The sequence below is a fragment of the Phyllostomus discolor genome, chromosome 2 (genome assembly GCF_004126475.2).
Source record: "Phyllostomus discolor isolate MPI-MPIP mPhyDis1 chromosome 2, mPhyDis1.pri.v3, whole genome shotgun sequence".
Taxonomy (NCBI): domain Eukaryota; kingdom Metazoa; phylum Chordata; class Mammalia; order Chiroptera; family Phyllostomidae; genus Phyllostomus; species Phyllostomus discolor.
Window position 1 is genome coordinate 148,454,657 of NC_040904.2, and position 16,639 is coordinate 148,471,295.

The 16,639-nt window shown below is 39.4% G+C and overlaps 1 protein-coding gene across 2 annotated transcripts in view; it reads right to left on the minus strand.

Annotated features, from left to right (window-relative positions):
- TBC1D15 (TBC1 domain family member 15) overlaps nucleotides 1-16,215 on the minus strand; it is a 67,314-nt gene extending 51,099 nt beyond the window's left edge. For both annotated transcript variants that reach the window (XM_028531650.2, XM_028531649.2), the window contains exon 1: nucleotides 16,112-16,215. In XM_028531650.2, coding sequence (XP_028387451.1) covers nucleotides 16,112-16,141 — 30 coding nt within the window. In that variant the 5' untranslated portion in view covers nucleotides 16,142-16,215. The remainder of the gene's footprint in view (nucleotides 1-16,111) is intronic.
- Between the last annotated feature and the right edge of the window lie 424 nt (nucleotides 16,216-16,639).

Consider the following 16,639-nt stretch of genomic DNA (forward strand, 5'->3'; position numbering starts at 1 on the left):
ATACAGTGTACTTACTATTTATATAGACTTTTTATTAATATAATCATATCACTATTAAGAATAGCATGAGGATCAACAATGCAAGATAAGCACCATCACAGTCCATCACCATCACCAACTAGCTTAAGAATATAAATTGGCTGTACTCTCTCCTGTTTCTACCTAACATTCATGGAACATTTATGCACTAGGGCCTCCATAAATTACAGCTTAATCTTTACATAACCCAGGGCCATAAATTCTATAACTGTTTCCTACTGCGTCATTAGGATAGAAGCCCATATGTGTAAATGAAAAAACTGGACTTCCAGTCAAGATGGCAATGAAGGTTGCTTCCTCACATAACCACATCAAAATTACTACACTATAGAACAAGGGTGTCAAGATCATTTTCACCGGGGGCCACATCAGCCTTGCAGTTGCCTTTGAAGGGCTAAAATAGTTGTAGGACTGTATAAATGTAACTACTCCTTAACTGTTTAGGAGATGAAATTACATTCAGCCCTTTAAAGACAACTGCCATGGCTGATGTGGCCCCCAGTAAAAATGAGCTGGACACCCCCTCTATTAGAACAATGATCATTCAGAACCGTCAGAAATCAAGATGAATGACAGTTCTACAACTATGGGATTAAAGAAGAAACCACATGGAGACTGGTAGGAAGGATGGATATAGAATAAACTGGACCCATAACTACGTGTGGCAGGTAAAAATCAGGAGGGATATCTCAGAAATGAAGAGTCCCAGCCACACACCAGGCCCTCCAGCCCAGGGATCCAGTGCCAGGAAGCTAAGTGTCCATAACTTCTGGCTGTAAAAAGCAGAGCAGATTAAGACTGTGGAAGACTGAAACTTCTGGAATCCCAGACAGTTCCTGTTCAAGGGCCTGGGCCCAACTTACTGGTACTCACTCCCTCTGAGCTCCAGTGTGGGGGTAGCAGATTGAAAGGCAACAGACATATGAGGAGGCACAGAATTGTATGGTACCAAAGCAAGAGATGGGGCGCAGCTTTCTTCTAGATAGAAGTGTTGGAAAAAGTCATTGTTCCTTTTCTGAGCCTTCCTGGCACAGAGCCACAGTGTAGCAGGTGGGGGCCGTACCTGAGATTTCATCAACCTGGCTCACACTGTTTACCCCACCCTGGTGATTCCCTGAGGTCCTGTCCCACCCAACTTTAGGGCCCACTCAAGCTGTTTACAGTGGCTTTTCAATATGAATGGTTTTCTTGGCCTATGTTTCATATTTTCTTAAATTCTCTCAAACAAGCAGTATCTGGCTTCAGCAAGCCCGTACCTCTCACTAAGATACCCCAGGCCCGGCACCAGCAGCAGCTGGCCTTGATTAACAGTTTGGCCTCATTTGGGCACAAGCCCAGAAAAAGTAGCAGCCACTGGCTGCTACATAATCCCTTTGGAGATTATGCTGTGTGACAATAGACAGAATACAGACAGTGGCTGACCTTGGTTCAGCCAACGGCAAACAAGGCTCAACAACAACAAAAAGGTATACACAGCCTACATGGTAGGTACACCCTGAGTACCCAACTTGAATAACAGAGGAGGCCTGTGCCACTGGACCCCACAGAACACCTACTACATTAGACCACTGTATCAAGGCCAGCTGACATAGCAGCTCTACCTAATACATAGAAACAAACACAAGGAGGCTGACAAAAATGAGGAGGCTTAAGAAATATATCCCAAATGAAAAAACAGAACCCAACTCTAGGAAAAAAACTAAACAAAATGGAGACAAGCAATCTATTACATACCGAGTTCAAAACACTGATCATAAGGATATTTAGGAACTTAGTGAGAACCTCAACAGCATAAAAAAAGATCCAGTCAGAAACAAAGGATATACTAATTGAAATAAAAAAGCAATTTACAGGGAATCAACAGTATAGTGGATGAAGCCAAGAATCAACATGCAATTTGGAACATAAGGAAACAAAATACAACCAATCAGAACCTCAAGATGACAAAAAAATTTAAAAATGAGGATAGTGTAAGCAGCCTCTGGAACAACTTCAAACATTCCAATATTTGCATCATGAGGGAAGAAGCAGAGACAGAGAGCAAGAAATCAGAAACCTGCTGCAAAAATAACAGGAAACTTTCCTAACTTAGTAAAGGAAATACACACACAAGTCCAAGAAGATCTCATCTGATCTCAAAAGCTAAGCAGGTTTGGGCCTGGTTAGTATTTGTATGGGAGACAAGTCCAAGAAGTCCAGAGTGTCCCAAACAAGATGAACCCATAGAGGCCCAGACCAACACACGTCATAAGTAAAATGCAAAAGTTTAAAGTCAAAGAGAGACTCTTAAAAGCAGCAAGAGAAAAGCAGTTAGTTACCTAGAAGGGAGCTCCCATAATACTGTCAGCTGATTTTTCAACAGAAACCTTGCAAGCCAGAAGGGATTCACAAGAAATATTCAAAGTGATGAAAAGCAAGGACCTACAACTAAGATTACTTTACCCAGAAAAGCTATCATTTAGAATCAAAGGACAGATAAAGAGGTTCCCAGACAAGAAAAAGCATAAGGAGTTCATCACCACCAAACCAGTATTATATAAAATGTTAAGGGGTCTTCTTTACGATGATCAAAAATATGAGCAATAAAATGGCAATAAATACATATCAATAATTGATTCTAAAAAAAAAATAAACAAGCAGAATGGAAACAGAATCATAGATACTGTATAGAGAACATTCTGATGGTTGCCAGATGGAAGGTGGGTCAGGGGATGGGCAAAAACTGTGATGGGATTAAGTAGTACAAATTGGTAGTTACAGAATAGTCATGGGGATGTAAAGTACAGCATAGGGAATAGAATAGCCAAAGAACATACATACAGGACCCATGGACATGAACAATGGTACGGGCTTTGCCTGAGGGAGTTGGGGGTGCTTGGTGGAGAGGAGCAAAGGGAGAAATGTTGGAACCATTGTAATAGCATAAACAATACAACATAATTTTAAAAAATGAAATAAAGCTTAAATAACTTGCCTAAGGCCAATGACACAAATAGTAAAAGGTGGAAAGGAGTGGCATAGAGACTGAAACCCAGGTCATCTGACACCAGAAAACTGCTCTTAGACACTGTGCTATAAAGTTCCCACAGTATTTTAATGCCTCTACTGTGTTACATTAGTCACTTCTTTTTTTTAAATGTGTTGGCCGATTTTAGAGAGAGAGAAACACTATGTGAGAAACATCAATCAGTTGCCTCTCATATGTATCCGGACCAGGGATCAAACCAGTAACCTAGGTATGTGCCATGACCAGATTTTGAATCTCCATGCTTTTAGTGTACAGGACAACACCACAACCAACTAAGCCACACTAGCCAGTGGGGCTAGGGACTTATATCATGTCAAAAAAGAATCTTCTGGTAATCAAGATCACCAGAGAAGTTCTAATCTCAAAAACTCAAGATGGCCTTCAATAAAATAGTTATGAAGCAACAAACTAGCATTAAGCTGAAGGCAAAAGTTGGAGAGTGGTGGGAGACAGTTCTATCATTTGTATAGAGATGAAAAATGTTAAGGCATATAGATTTACACACATGCACAAAGTTATGCATAATAATATTCACAATAGCATTAATTATTTATGACATCAGAGGAGAAGGGAGGAAAGGAAAAATGGAAGGTATGAATCTGAATGTCCACAAAGAGAAATGACCAACTATATCCTGGGATTCACTCTATGGTGAATGGTATTCAGAAGTTTTAAAAAAATGAGAGATTAAATGGACAAACATATATGGAAAAACCTCAATTAAATATAGTATGATAACATTTATATTTTTTAAAAGTTTTTCTGTACCTCTGTAAAATACATAAAACAAGTTAGAAGAGGACACACTTTAAGTTATCAACAGAAGTTACATCTGGAAGAGAGAATGGGATGGGGAAAGGTTGAAAGAACAACTGTAACCTTTATGTGAATTCCTCTAACTTATTTTAATATCTCAAAGTTAAAAGTTATATATTGTTATAAGAATTAAAAAATAATTTTGATGAGTCAAGTGAAAATACAGAGAAATTCTAAAAGCTAAACTAACCTTTCCAGACTTCCATTCATCAAGTCATAAAACAGGATAATTAATATTGGGAGCCACAAAATGGATGTATGAAAAAAGTTATGGAAAAAAATCTCTTAAAATCTCAAACTTTAGTGACAAATAGATCAGAGACATTTCCAGAAACAACACTTCAGCGTATCTTCACCTAAGTCTAACATACTCTGGTATTAAAATAACCAAAAACTTCACAGTTCTCACAGAAAAAGGGGTACTCGCCTGCCAAGAAAAGCATATCATTACAACACAATCTAAGGTTCTGTGATACTCTTAACACTGAAGAGATTCTGGAAGCTTAATGAAGTCAACCCTAAAGAATCAAATGCAACACTTTACCTAACTGAAGCACATTACGCAACTCTTTCTTTCCCATACATACATCAACTGTTGCCCATTCTATTTTTCATTTAAGAAAAAGTTTAGTTTCCTAAGTAATCCAGCTCAGAAAATATCTTAAAAGTATTAAAATATACCAGGCACCTTATACAAAAATCTCCCTAAGTTGAGGACACAGAGCTAGGAACTGGGGAGAGCCAAGACAGATTTCACAAAACAGTACTAGAAAAGAGAAGTGCTCAGAGAGAGAACTCAAAAGGTCTATAGAGGTCACTGAGTGTTCAGAAAGTGCAGATGTATCAGTTAACTACCTAAGGAGAGGGGGAAAGCCACCTGAAATTATTAGAGAAAACAGTCTGCAGGTTCACAAAAAGCTGTTCCCACTGGAGTGGGAAAACTCATAATTTACAGGGCATTGGCTAGAGCAATCAAAATAGTCTTGCCTCAGCACTGTGGCAAAATTAGTTTCATATAAATGCTGTGCTGATACCATCTAACAAGTTTAAAAGCAAGAGCCAATAGTATCAAATTGTTTCCACATAACTTAACTGACTTCTAGGCTAAAACTCCAGAATATTTTATAGGAATACAAAGTTATCCAACACCCAAGCATGCTAACAGTCAGGGAAACATGACCCATAATGAGGAAAAAAATCAACCAATAATATATGACCCAAAATGACACAAATAATAGAATTAGTAGAGAAGGATATTAAGACATTATTATAACTGAATCCTATGTATTATTCAGACACTAGAGAAAAGTTAGAACTAGTTAAGAGAAGACATCAAAAATATTACTAAGACCCAACTAAACTTCTAGAGATGAAACCTACAATGTCTCAAATGAAAAAGACACCAAGTGGCATAATGGCAGATTAGACACTACAGAAGAACGAACTTGAAATTATAGCAATAAAACTATACAAAACATAAAGGGGGAAAGACTGAGAAAAGTGAACAGAGCATCAATGAGCTGCAGGAAAACTTCAAGCGGTCTAGTACACACATTACTGAAATATCTGAAGGAGATGATGGTGAGGAGAAACAGAAAAACCTTTGAAAAGAATAACTGCAGAATTTTTCCAAATTTGACAAAGACCATAAACCCACAGATCTAAACAGTTCAATGAATTCCAAAGTACAAAAACCACAAAGAATAATACATAAAGGTACATCCTAATAAAATTGCAAAATCAGTAATACACAGAAAATCTTAAAATCAGTCTAAGGAAAAAACATTAAGTATAATGATTATAACAGATTTCTTTTTTAGAAACAATGCAGACAATGAAGGAGCAACTTTAAACCACTTTATTGAGGTATGACTAACATACGAGTATAAGAATCTATACATATTTAACATCTAGGTACAAGGGTAAGTATATAACTGGGAACCATCACTATCAAGCCATAAACATAGCCAAAACCTCCAAAAGTTTCCTGCCACCTCCTTGGAGCAACATCTTTAAAGTACAGAAAGAAAATCACTGTTAACCTACAATTCTACACCCAGAGAAAATATCTTTCAAAAAAAGAAGGTAAAATAAAGGCTTTTTTAGACATGAAAGCTAAAAAAATTCATCACCATCAGACCTACAGTACAAAAAAAAATGTTAAAGTCTTTCAGGCAGAATAAATTAAACTAGAAGAAAATATGGATCCATACACAGAAATAAAATCCAACCAAAATGGTAATTATATATATAAATATATTTTATTATTTGTTAACCAATCTCTTTCTTTAAAGCATAAATAGATGACCGATTGATGCTTCTCACATAATAAATGGTGTTGACAGAAAAACACATATACTGAAAAAAAAGTGTCTGACTAAACTAGAACGTCATATAAGTCAGAAAATCAAAGGTCATAGCAGAATGTGATGCACAGAATCCTGAACAAAGATACCAATTTCAGTTATGTCTTCAATAAATATACAGTGAAGACCTACAATACCCCAGGCACAAAGCAAGCTTCTAGGTATAAATAAGATAAGATTCAGTGACTGCCTTCATAGCACTTAACAAAGTAATTGAACATTAGGAAAACAGGTAATCACAACATATAAAAGAAGTATTAATAAGCTGCCACAGCAGGCTCTTATAAAAGATATCTAACCTAGACTTAAGGGGCTTGGGCAGAATGAGAAATGAGGAAGACTTAACCAGAGTGACATAAAAGCTGAGACCTGAAGAATGGCAATTTTAACTATTTGAGAAAAGATGATATATGTTCTATAAAGACAGCAGTTCAGTGCATGGCTACAACCCAGATCAGAAAGCAGAGGCTAGTGTTGAGAAATAAGAGTAGAGATGTGATCATAAAGGGTTTTTAAGCTATGCTCAAAAATTTGAGTTTGTACTTACTCAGAAAATAATCTTTGCCACTAAAAAGCCATTAGTTTTACCAGAGGAGTGCCCAAGTCCAACTTGTCTTTTTCTAACACTCTGGCACAAAGCCAAGAATAAACAGCTGCAGTAATGCCAGAGAGGAAAAGACTGGCTCGTGTCTTTAACTAAGGTAGCACCAGTGGGGATAAGGAAAGTCAGATGGCTTAGAAAGTTATTTTAAAAGGTCAAAATGATAGGACTTCATGACTGATCATACATGGGAGGTGAAGGCAAGAAGAGTCAAGGACAAAACTGAGTGGATAAGGTCATTCACTTGAGATAAGGATGGAATACAGAAGAAAGTAAACAATGAGTTTTATTTAGGACATGTCGATCAGTAATCAGTATGGAACTAAAGAAATGTAGGACATAGGTGGTTTTAAGGGAAACAAACCACAGAAATTCTGAGTGAAGATATATAGACACTGAGATATTGAGAATGGTACAATTCTCAATGAAGAATAATGTGCAGAACTATTATTGCTTAAGGACATTAGTGTGCCAAAGAATGCCAGACAGGACAGCAGGAATAATTTAGCAGTCTGGGGAGCTACAATGAGGACTAAATGAATGACTTCTCTTATACCAACAACTACATATACAATTATAGTATTGCACAATAAGAGACAGTTAACAGATTTCATAAGGTTTTCCTTCAACAAAAAAGTGAAAATGAAAAGGTTGCATTATAATTTTTCATCTAGTCCCAGCAGCTATGTCCCTAAGAATTCATTTGAATTCTTTCTCAAAAAGACATATTTTTACTAATTCATATATTGAACTTTTTAAAATTGCAAATCACTGCATTCCATCAAGAAAGAAGTCTGTGTTTAACCACTCTCATATCCAAAGAACTCACTCAGCAAACAGAAGTTACACAAACATTTGTTAAACTAAAGAATGCCAGAAAAAATAAAGATAACACACTCATATTGTACCCCATACCAGAAAGGTACTACCATGTTACAAGATCTAGTCTAGGAAAAAAAGTCTCTGGGAAAATTGACAAGATACCAAAAATATCCTTTATCTTTCTTAAGCACAAGGGTTTCACAAGATTGTAAGTATATCTAAAAGAAACTGGAAGGGGCCAAATTTAAGCTTCAAAATACATTCTTACTAAGATTGCCACCAAAACAAACTCTTAAGAAAAAATAACAGCTGATTTCCCATTTGTTTCAAGGTATTTTCAACAGAACGAAATTCTAACACAACAGTAAAAACAAACCTAGAGTGAAATGCAAATGTACTAAAATACAGGACTTTTTAACTCCAAAACAAGAGTGCTATAATTAGCGAGCCCATCTCTCTCACTCTAGTTCCCCTTCATTTTCTCTGCCTTTTTGTTCATTTCTCTTCACCGAATACCTACTATGTGCCAGAATCTATGCTAAATGCAGGTAAAACATTGTGGGTCTGCCTTCTTGATGATTCATCAGTCTTCAGGTCTTCAAACTACAAATATTCACTAAAATGACGCCAACTTCAAGGACTTGAAGTTCATACTGCACTGCCTATTTAGACATGGTAAGAGGTGGTTTTTAATGAATGTATTCCTTCTAAACAACTGCAGTATGTAAGTTCCAAAGTAAGAGGCTATTTAATGTATCCCCATTGCCTAATACAGTGACTGGAACAAATTAGGTGCTTAATAAATATTTGTTCAAAAATGAAAGTAAATTGTGACCATCACGGGCACTGGGTATAAGGACAAACCTATTTCAGGCTATCTCCTTTCTCCCACCTTCTCTATGAGGTAAACTCAACTCATTCCACTAATTCAATTCTGTTCACCTGTTAGAAAAGAAGGATCACCTTTACAGACATGTCCCTGTTTCTCTCATTATTCACAAAAGGATGTCACTCCTTCCCTGTTTGGTTGTAAAAACATGGGTCTATACATACATAGCAACAAAGAATAGCTGAATTCTAAAAACCAGCATTTACTGTCAAACTTAAACCCACTTTCAAAAGCTCAGCTAAGGAAAACAATATTTTAAAAAGAAGAAAAAAATTCATACACACATACTGACAAAAAAAAAAACTCTACCCTTGAATTTAGTCAAATCAGATAACTGAATATAACAAATTAGTACCCTGTATTCACTGAGCTCCTGAACTGCCCACAGGCAAAAAACAACAGCATACTAAGAGGAAATACAGGATCCTTTTCTTTACCAAAAGATCTTTCTTAACAAAAGTAGTAACAGCAGTGAATCTTTATTGAGCACTTGACACCAGCACTGTTCCAAATGCTTTGCAAATATTAATTCATTTCACTCTCTCTGCAATTCCACAATGGAAATATAATTATTACCCCTCTTTTCACAAATGAAAAAAATGAGGCAAATAAAATTAAGAAAGCTGCCCAAAGTAACTCAACTATAAAGCAATGGAGCAAGGGCTTGAACCCAGGACATCATGTTCCATTTCCTTAAACCCTGCCTGTGACTTTTTTCATTCATCAAAACTCATCAAAACTACACAACTCCAGACTACCAGTCAAGATGGCGGCATAGGTAAACATAGTCCACCTCCTTGAACAACCACATCAAAATTACAACCAAAATACAGAACAATCACCACTCAGAACCATCAGAAATTGAGTGAAATGGAAGTCTGACAACTACAGAATTAAAGAAACCATATCCATTAAGACAGGTAGGAAGGGTAGAGAGGCAGAATGGGCTGGTCCCACATCCACGTGTAGTGGATAAAAATTCAGGAGGGGTATCTCAGAGGCAAGGAGTCTCAGCCCCAAACCAGAGTTTCAGTGCCAGAAATGTAGTCCCCCAAATTTCTAGCTGCAAAAACCAGTGGGGACTGAGTTGGTGCAAGAAATTTCTGGAGTCCCAAGCAGTTCCTCTTAAAGAACCCACAAACAGCCTCACTCAGACTCACTCCCTCTGAGCTCCACCACTGGGGTAGCACCTTGAAAGGCACCAGTGACATACAGGGAGGAAGTGAAACGTTTGACATCAAGGGGAGAGCTGGAGAACAGTTTCTCCCAGACAGAAAGGCATGCAAGTCACTGTTGCTGTTCTGAGCCCTCTCCACACAGGGCCCCAGAGGCAGCAGGTGGGTGCCATGTCTGAGACTCTACCAACCTGGCTAACACTGTTTACCCTGCCCTGGAGATCCCCTGAGACTCTGTCCCACCCAATTTATGGGCCACCCAAACTGTTACCTTGACTTTTCCATATGAATGGCTGGTCTTGGCTCATACCTCACAATTTCTTAGATCCTATTAAACAAGCAACAGCTGGCCTCAGGGAGCCCCAGCCCCTGTACCTTTTGCTAAGTGGCCCTAGGCATGGCAATAGCAGCAGCCAGCTTTGGATCACAGTTTGGCTCCACTTGGGAATCTCCAAGTCAAGCACAAGTAGCAGGCATCTCAGATTGCTTTATAGCTCAGGCACTACACTTTGGCCACAGGTAAAATACAGGTGGGGGTTGACCTTGGCCTATACCACTCAGGAAACCCCACAGAATGCACATCCAGTGGATAACTATCGACCACACTGGTGCACCATCACCCCACCCCTGCCCAGCTGATCTTCCACAAAGGGAAAAAGGTGGTGGTCAGCAGTGGTCCTTGCAGCTGACTGGCCCAGGTAAATCTCTTCCATTGATCTGCCAAAAGCAATCAAGGCTCAACTACAAAAGGAGTGTTTACTCAGCCCACATGAAGGGTACACCTTAAGTACACAGCCTGAGCGATAGACAAGGCTGTGCCACTGGACCCTAGAGGATACCTACCACACTACCAAGGCAAGGGAATCATAGCAGCTCTACCTAATACATCAAAACACAGGGAGGCTGCGAAAATGGAGACAAAGAAATATGGCCCAAGTGAGAAAACAGATTAAAATTCCAGAAAAAGAACTAAACGAAATGGAGATAAGCAATCCATCAGATGCAGAGTTCAAAACACTGGTTATAGTGATGCTCAAGGATTTTAGTGAGGACCTCAACAGCATTAGGAGTCAGAAATGAAGGATACACTAACTGAAATAAAGAACAATTTATAGGGAAAAAAAACAGGAGAGTGAATGAAGCTGAGAATCAGATCAATGATCTGGAACGTAAAAGAACAAAAAACAAGCAGTCAAAACAAGAAGACAAAGGATACAAAAAAACAAGGATAGTGTAAGCAGCCTCTGGAACAACTTCAAAAGATCCAATATTTGCACCAGAGGAGTGCCAGAAGGAGAAGAAAAAGTGCCAGAAATTAGAAATCTATTTGGAAAAATAATTAGAGAAAACTTCCCTAATATAGTGAAGGAAACAGACATGTAAGTCCAGGAAGCACAGAGAGTCCCAAAAAAACTGGAGAAACTAACAACAAGACATAATTAAAATGCCAAAGATTGAAGATACAGAGAGAATCTTAAATACAGCAAGAGGGCCCTGGCTGGTGTAGCTCACTGGATTGAGCGTGGGCTGCGAACCAAGGGATCACCGGTTCGATTCCCAGTCAGGGCACATGCCTGGGTTGCGGGCCAGGTCCCCAGTGGGGGCACATGAGAGGCAACCATATATTGATGTTTCTCTCCCTCTCTTTCTCCCTCCCTCCCTCTCTCTAAAAATAAATTAAATCTTTAAAAAAAAAAAATACAGCAAGAGGAAAGAAATTAGTTACTTACAGGGGTGTTCCCATAAGACTGTCAGCTGATTCTTAAAAGAAACTTTGCAGGCTAGAAGGTATTGGCAAGAAACATTCAAAGTCATGAAAAGCAGGGACCAAGGCTGCTCTACCCAGCAAAGGGTATCATTTAGAATCAAAGGGCAGCTAAAGAGCTCCCCAGACAAGAAAAAACTAAAGTTCATCATCACCAAACCGTTACTATATGTAATGTTAAAGGGACTTAAGAAAAAGAAAATCAAAACTATGAACAATAAAATGGCAATAAATCCGTATCTATCAACAACTGAATCTAAAAACTAACTAAGCAAACCAGAAGAACAGAGACAGACTCATGGATACAGAGAGCATTTTGGTTGCTGCCAGATGGGAAGGGGTTGTGAGGGAATGGGTTGAAGAGGTGAAGGGATTAAGAAGTCCGAATAGGTAGTTACAGAGTAGCCATGGGGATGTAAAGCACAGTACAGGGAATGGAGTAGCCGAAGAACTTATACACATGACCTATGGACATGAACAATAGTATGGCAACTGCCAGAGGGAGTGGGGGTATTGGTTGGAGGGGGGCAAAGGGGAAAATGTTAGGATGACCGTAACAGCATTAATCAATAAAATATAATTAAAAGAAAAAAAATACAGAACTCCTAAAACGGTATTTTTAAATTCCCAAAATAATGAGAATTAGAGCTGGAGGTAATTTCAAAAATAAAATTCACAGCCATAGTAAAACCATATTCTTAATCTTCAAAATTCCACCATACCCAACCAATAACTTACTGGGAAATGAAGGTGATGAATAACACCTACACAGCATTTACTATGTACCAGGCTTTGTTCTAATATATCTTATTAATTCTCCTAACAATCCCATAAAGTATGTATTATCATCCCCATATTACATATAAAATTAGTTTCAGAAACTAGCTGTAGAGTCAAACTCTTACCTCTTATACTGCTTATCCATAGGACAGAGATTAATATCCTGCCTCCACACTTCCTACATTCAAAGTTCAAAGCAAGGAAAGTAGACTTATTAAAAAAATTACTCTACATCCTACATCTCAACACAGAAAGATTCTAGTTCAGTAGACCAAGGTTGTGGCCCAGTACCTGTATTTTTTAAAGGCACCACATGTGATTCCTGTGAACACTGGTTAACATCCCCTGCCCTAGGTTCCTAAAGTAGACAGGGTTCAGCTGAACCTTTTTGGGGGGATGGCAGGAGAAAGGTAAATAAATACACACATAGACACTCTCTCTTAAATACACACACACACACACACACACACACACACACACACATCGTATTCTGCTGTGTACAATGTGCACTTTTTTGACCAAATTTTTGAGGGAAAAATAAGGATGAGCATTATACATGGGTAGTAGTGATTCCCATGTATAATTTGTATGATGCTCATTATATATGGGTAGTACTTGTCCATTTGCATTATACATGGGAATTAGTACTAAAACATGGGTTCACATTATACATGGCAAAATATGGTGTATAGTCTGTCCGGGAAAAGTTCAGCCATTGTTAATATAACAAAAATGGTTTGTGCAACACTGATGTAACCTGGTAGCCAAGGAGAGTGGACTGGAATGCACATGAGTGAAAAATGACAACTTCACTGTACCAGTCAGTGGGCAAAATAGATGCTGTTACGTGAGCATGTATATTGTGTGGCAATCACATTCAAAATGACTGAGTACAGCACCAAATCTGTACCAAATTTTGCATTAAGCTTGAATGTTCCTCCGCAGAAACTATTCTGATAATTCTGAAGGCTGCAGTTATGGGCAACTGGTGATTGGCAGCTTTATCATGACAACGTGCCCACTCATGCATCACGTCTTGTGTAGTTTTGGCGAAGCATCAAATCACCCAGGTGACTCAGCCCTGCTACAGCCCAGATTTGGTGCCCTAAGACTTCTGTTACCAAAACTGAAATCACCTTCAAATGGGAAGAGATTTCAGACCAATGATGAGATTCAAAAAACTACAACAGGGCAGATGAAGGCAATTGGGAGAACTGTGTAAGGTCCCAAGGTGCCTACTTTGAAGGGGGCTGAGGTGTCATTGTGCTATGTACAATGTTTCTTGTATCTTCTTCAATAAATTTCTCTATTTTTCATATTGCATGGCTGGACACCTTCTGGACAAACCTCATATATATACTTTCCTTACTCCCCATTCCCCAAAAAAAGACTGGGAAGTAGGGAGGCATAAGATAAAGCCAGAAAAGTAACATAGGTTTTTATGCCTTGAGTACTATTTTAACGGTGACAGTAACAAAAGAAAAGATATTTTGTTTGTTTTTTAAAGCAAAAGACAATCAGATTTGTGCATTAGAAAAATAACTCCCGCAGTGGTACTGAGGTGCCTGTGGGCAAAGAGAATGCACACAAGGAAAAAAAAACCTGCCAAGAACTCAAAACTACAGGCAAACTAAAGGCCTGAATGAAGAAAGCATTGAGAATGAAGAGGGTACAGCAAGCTTAAGAAACATCATTAAGATAAAACTGCTAGGGCTTGGTTATTGATTAAATGTTGTCATAGAGCACTGGCTGGTATGGCTCAGTGGACTGAGCACTGGCCTGTGAATCAAAGGGTTGCCAGTTTGATTCCCAGTCTAGGGTACATGCCTGGGTCGCAGGCCAGGTCCCCAGCCGGGGGCACACAAGATGCAACCACATATTCATGTTTCTCTTCCTCTCTTTGTCTCTCCCTCCCCCTCTCTAAAATAAATAAATAAATAAAATCTTTAAAAAAAAAACTGTCATAGAAATGAATATTTTTTTTTGTTTTACATGCACCCAGGTGAATGATGATGCCTTTAAACTAGCTGTGGGCTTACTGAGAGAAGAGTAAGTGGATTTGGTGGGTCATGATGGTATTACTTGGGAGAGGGGCAGCCTTTGGCATGAAGATATAGTTTAGATGGAGTGATGGAAATGAGTGTGAATTTGCAATGAGTGAGAATGAGGTGACAGAGCAGAGTTATGAAATAAAAGACTAATTTTAAGAAGCCAGATAATAAAAGGTAAGTGCCTGGGAAGAAAGGGTGAAAAACGTTTTATATTTCACAGCTGTTTCATCTCAAGAGCTCTTTCAAAACCAATCCACACCTCAAAGAGGGAAATGTAGTTAGTTCAAAAGGAATAATCCCTTCTTGGAAAATCTTAGATTGGATCAGCACAGATGGAAAATCAAAGAGGATAACCTTCACATACAGGGTAGGGAAAAAGCAGGTTACAGTTGTGAGTACGCAAAACACAGAGTTTATTCTTGTATTATTATTCATTAATTACTGTATTATTTTCCATATGAACAACTATAAACATACTTTCTCCTCATCCTGTATGTAGTCGGTCAAGTTAGATCAGCATCTGCCCTGAAGACAATAACTGATAAGACAAGCAAAGAGCACCAATAATCAAAAAAATCAATGACCAACTTATTTAAAATAGCAGGTATGCGGAAGTATGTAATTATTTAATTAATGTTTTTATTAATTTCATGTAATCCTAACAGCTCCAATACAAGAAATTATGACTAAGATCACCTCCATTCTGGATATAACCAATATGAAGGACAGAGAAATCATGCTTGCTCAACAGAAACCACAACTGCATGTTATTTTGGTGGCCTAGTCTAGTAGTCCACACACCAAACCTCAAGTGCTGCCAAATAATTCAAACTGAGATGGGAAGGGCAGCACAGGGAAAACGAGTTAAACTCAAGGAACAGCGCAAGATAGTAAATAGTCCTTAGTGTGAAATGAGTCATCACAAGACCAAACTGTATGAAATACTCCCGCAATGGGAAATGCTGTCAGGGCATGTCATGATAGTCCTAAATAACAAGCGAATTTTAAGAAGTCAGGTGTGCTGTCGGAACGTGAATGGGCAATATACAATTCTCCTCCGCACCCAATCTTATTTCCTAACCAACTAGGCGGGGATCAATGACCGTCTCCTTCAGAAGGCACCACAGATAATTCCAGGGTAACATCATACAGACGTCTAGGAAATAAATACCTTAACTAATGCCCCCCTAGACAGGCGTGGGACGGTGTAAATCTCCAGCTCCCTGAGTACAAATCTGCCCTTGTGCTCACAACCACCAACCAATTCAGCAGTCTGGTAAAACGGATTCAATACACTTGTCTTGTACGCGCACTGCTGCACAGCACCTGTTCATAGCTCCTTTCGAAGAGCCTTCCCACCAGAGTGAAGTAGAGGAAGGCAGGGGCAAATCAGATAAAGGCCTCGAAGAGAGAGCCGCTGGAGTCAAAAGAGCACACATGAAGATCTAAAAAAGTGAGCTAGGAATAAAAAAGGAACTGGGCAACCACCTGTCCCTTAGGAAAAGTATTACAAATAAAAGTACCTCGCCCCGGGGCAGAGCTGACCACAACAGTGCGGAGGCCTAGCTGGCCTTGGGGCTGTAGCCAGCTGTCCAATGCCAGGACTGAGCCGGCATTCTCCAGAAAACAGCTGACACCGCCAAGTCCTCTTCTCCTCCACCCGCCACAAGCTGTTCTTGATAAAGAAAGGCCCTCGCGTTCCTCCCCGCCAGCCTCCAGGCAGCAAAAGCATCCCCCATCCCAGAAAAAAGGAAGGTGCTGCCCGTGGCCGTTACTTACCTTCCCGCTTACAACACCCGCCGCCGCCATGTTTCTTGCGCGGGCCAGTGATGACGTAGCAGAGACTCACGTGTCTCTCCTACTCACAACAACATCCGGCAAAACTAGGGTTATTTCCGGGCGGGAAAGGGGCGGGGAGTAGCGGGAACTGCGCGAAGAGAATGGGAGGGGCGGGAGGAGCCGCCTGACGCATGCGTGCTGAATAGGGCTCAGAGGCAGCTGGGGTGGGGCCTCTCGTGCATAGTGCGCATGTGCCAAGGTACTTTTCCTAAGAGGGAAGCTAAGTTGGAGTGCTTTGCCTTGGGGTTTGTGAGGGTGTGACTGAACTATTCACCTGCCACTTTAGTTTGATTAAAAAACACTATATTGGGAACCAGCAAACTTAGCCCTCGCTTTGTGGCCATAGGCAAGTCATCTCCTCCTTCAACAACATCTGTAAAATCGAGATAGTGGGGCTGTGGTGAAGATTAAAGGAATCCCAGCCCTCTATCCGAGACGCACACCTGGAGACTTTTCCCTCTGTAGGTG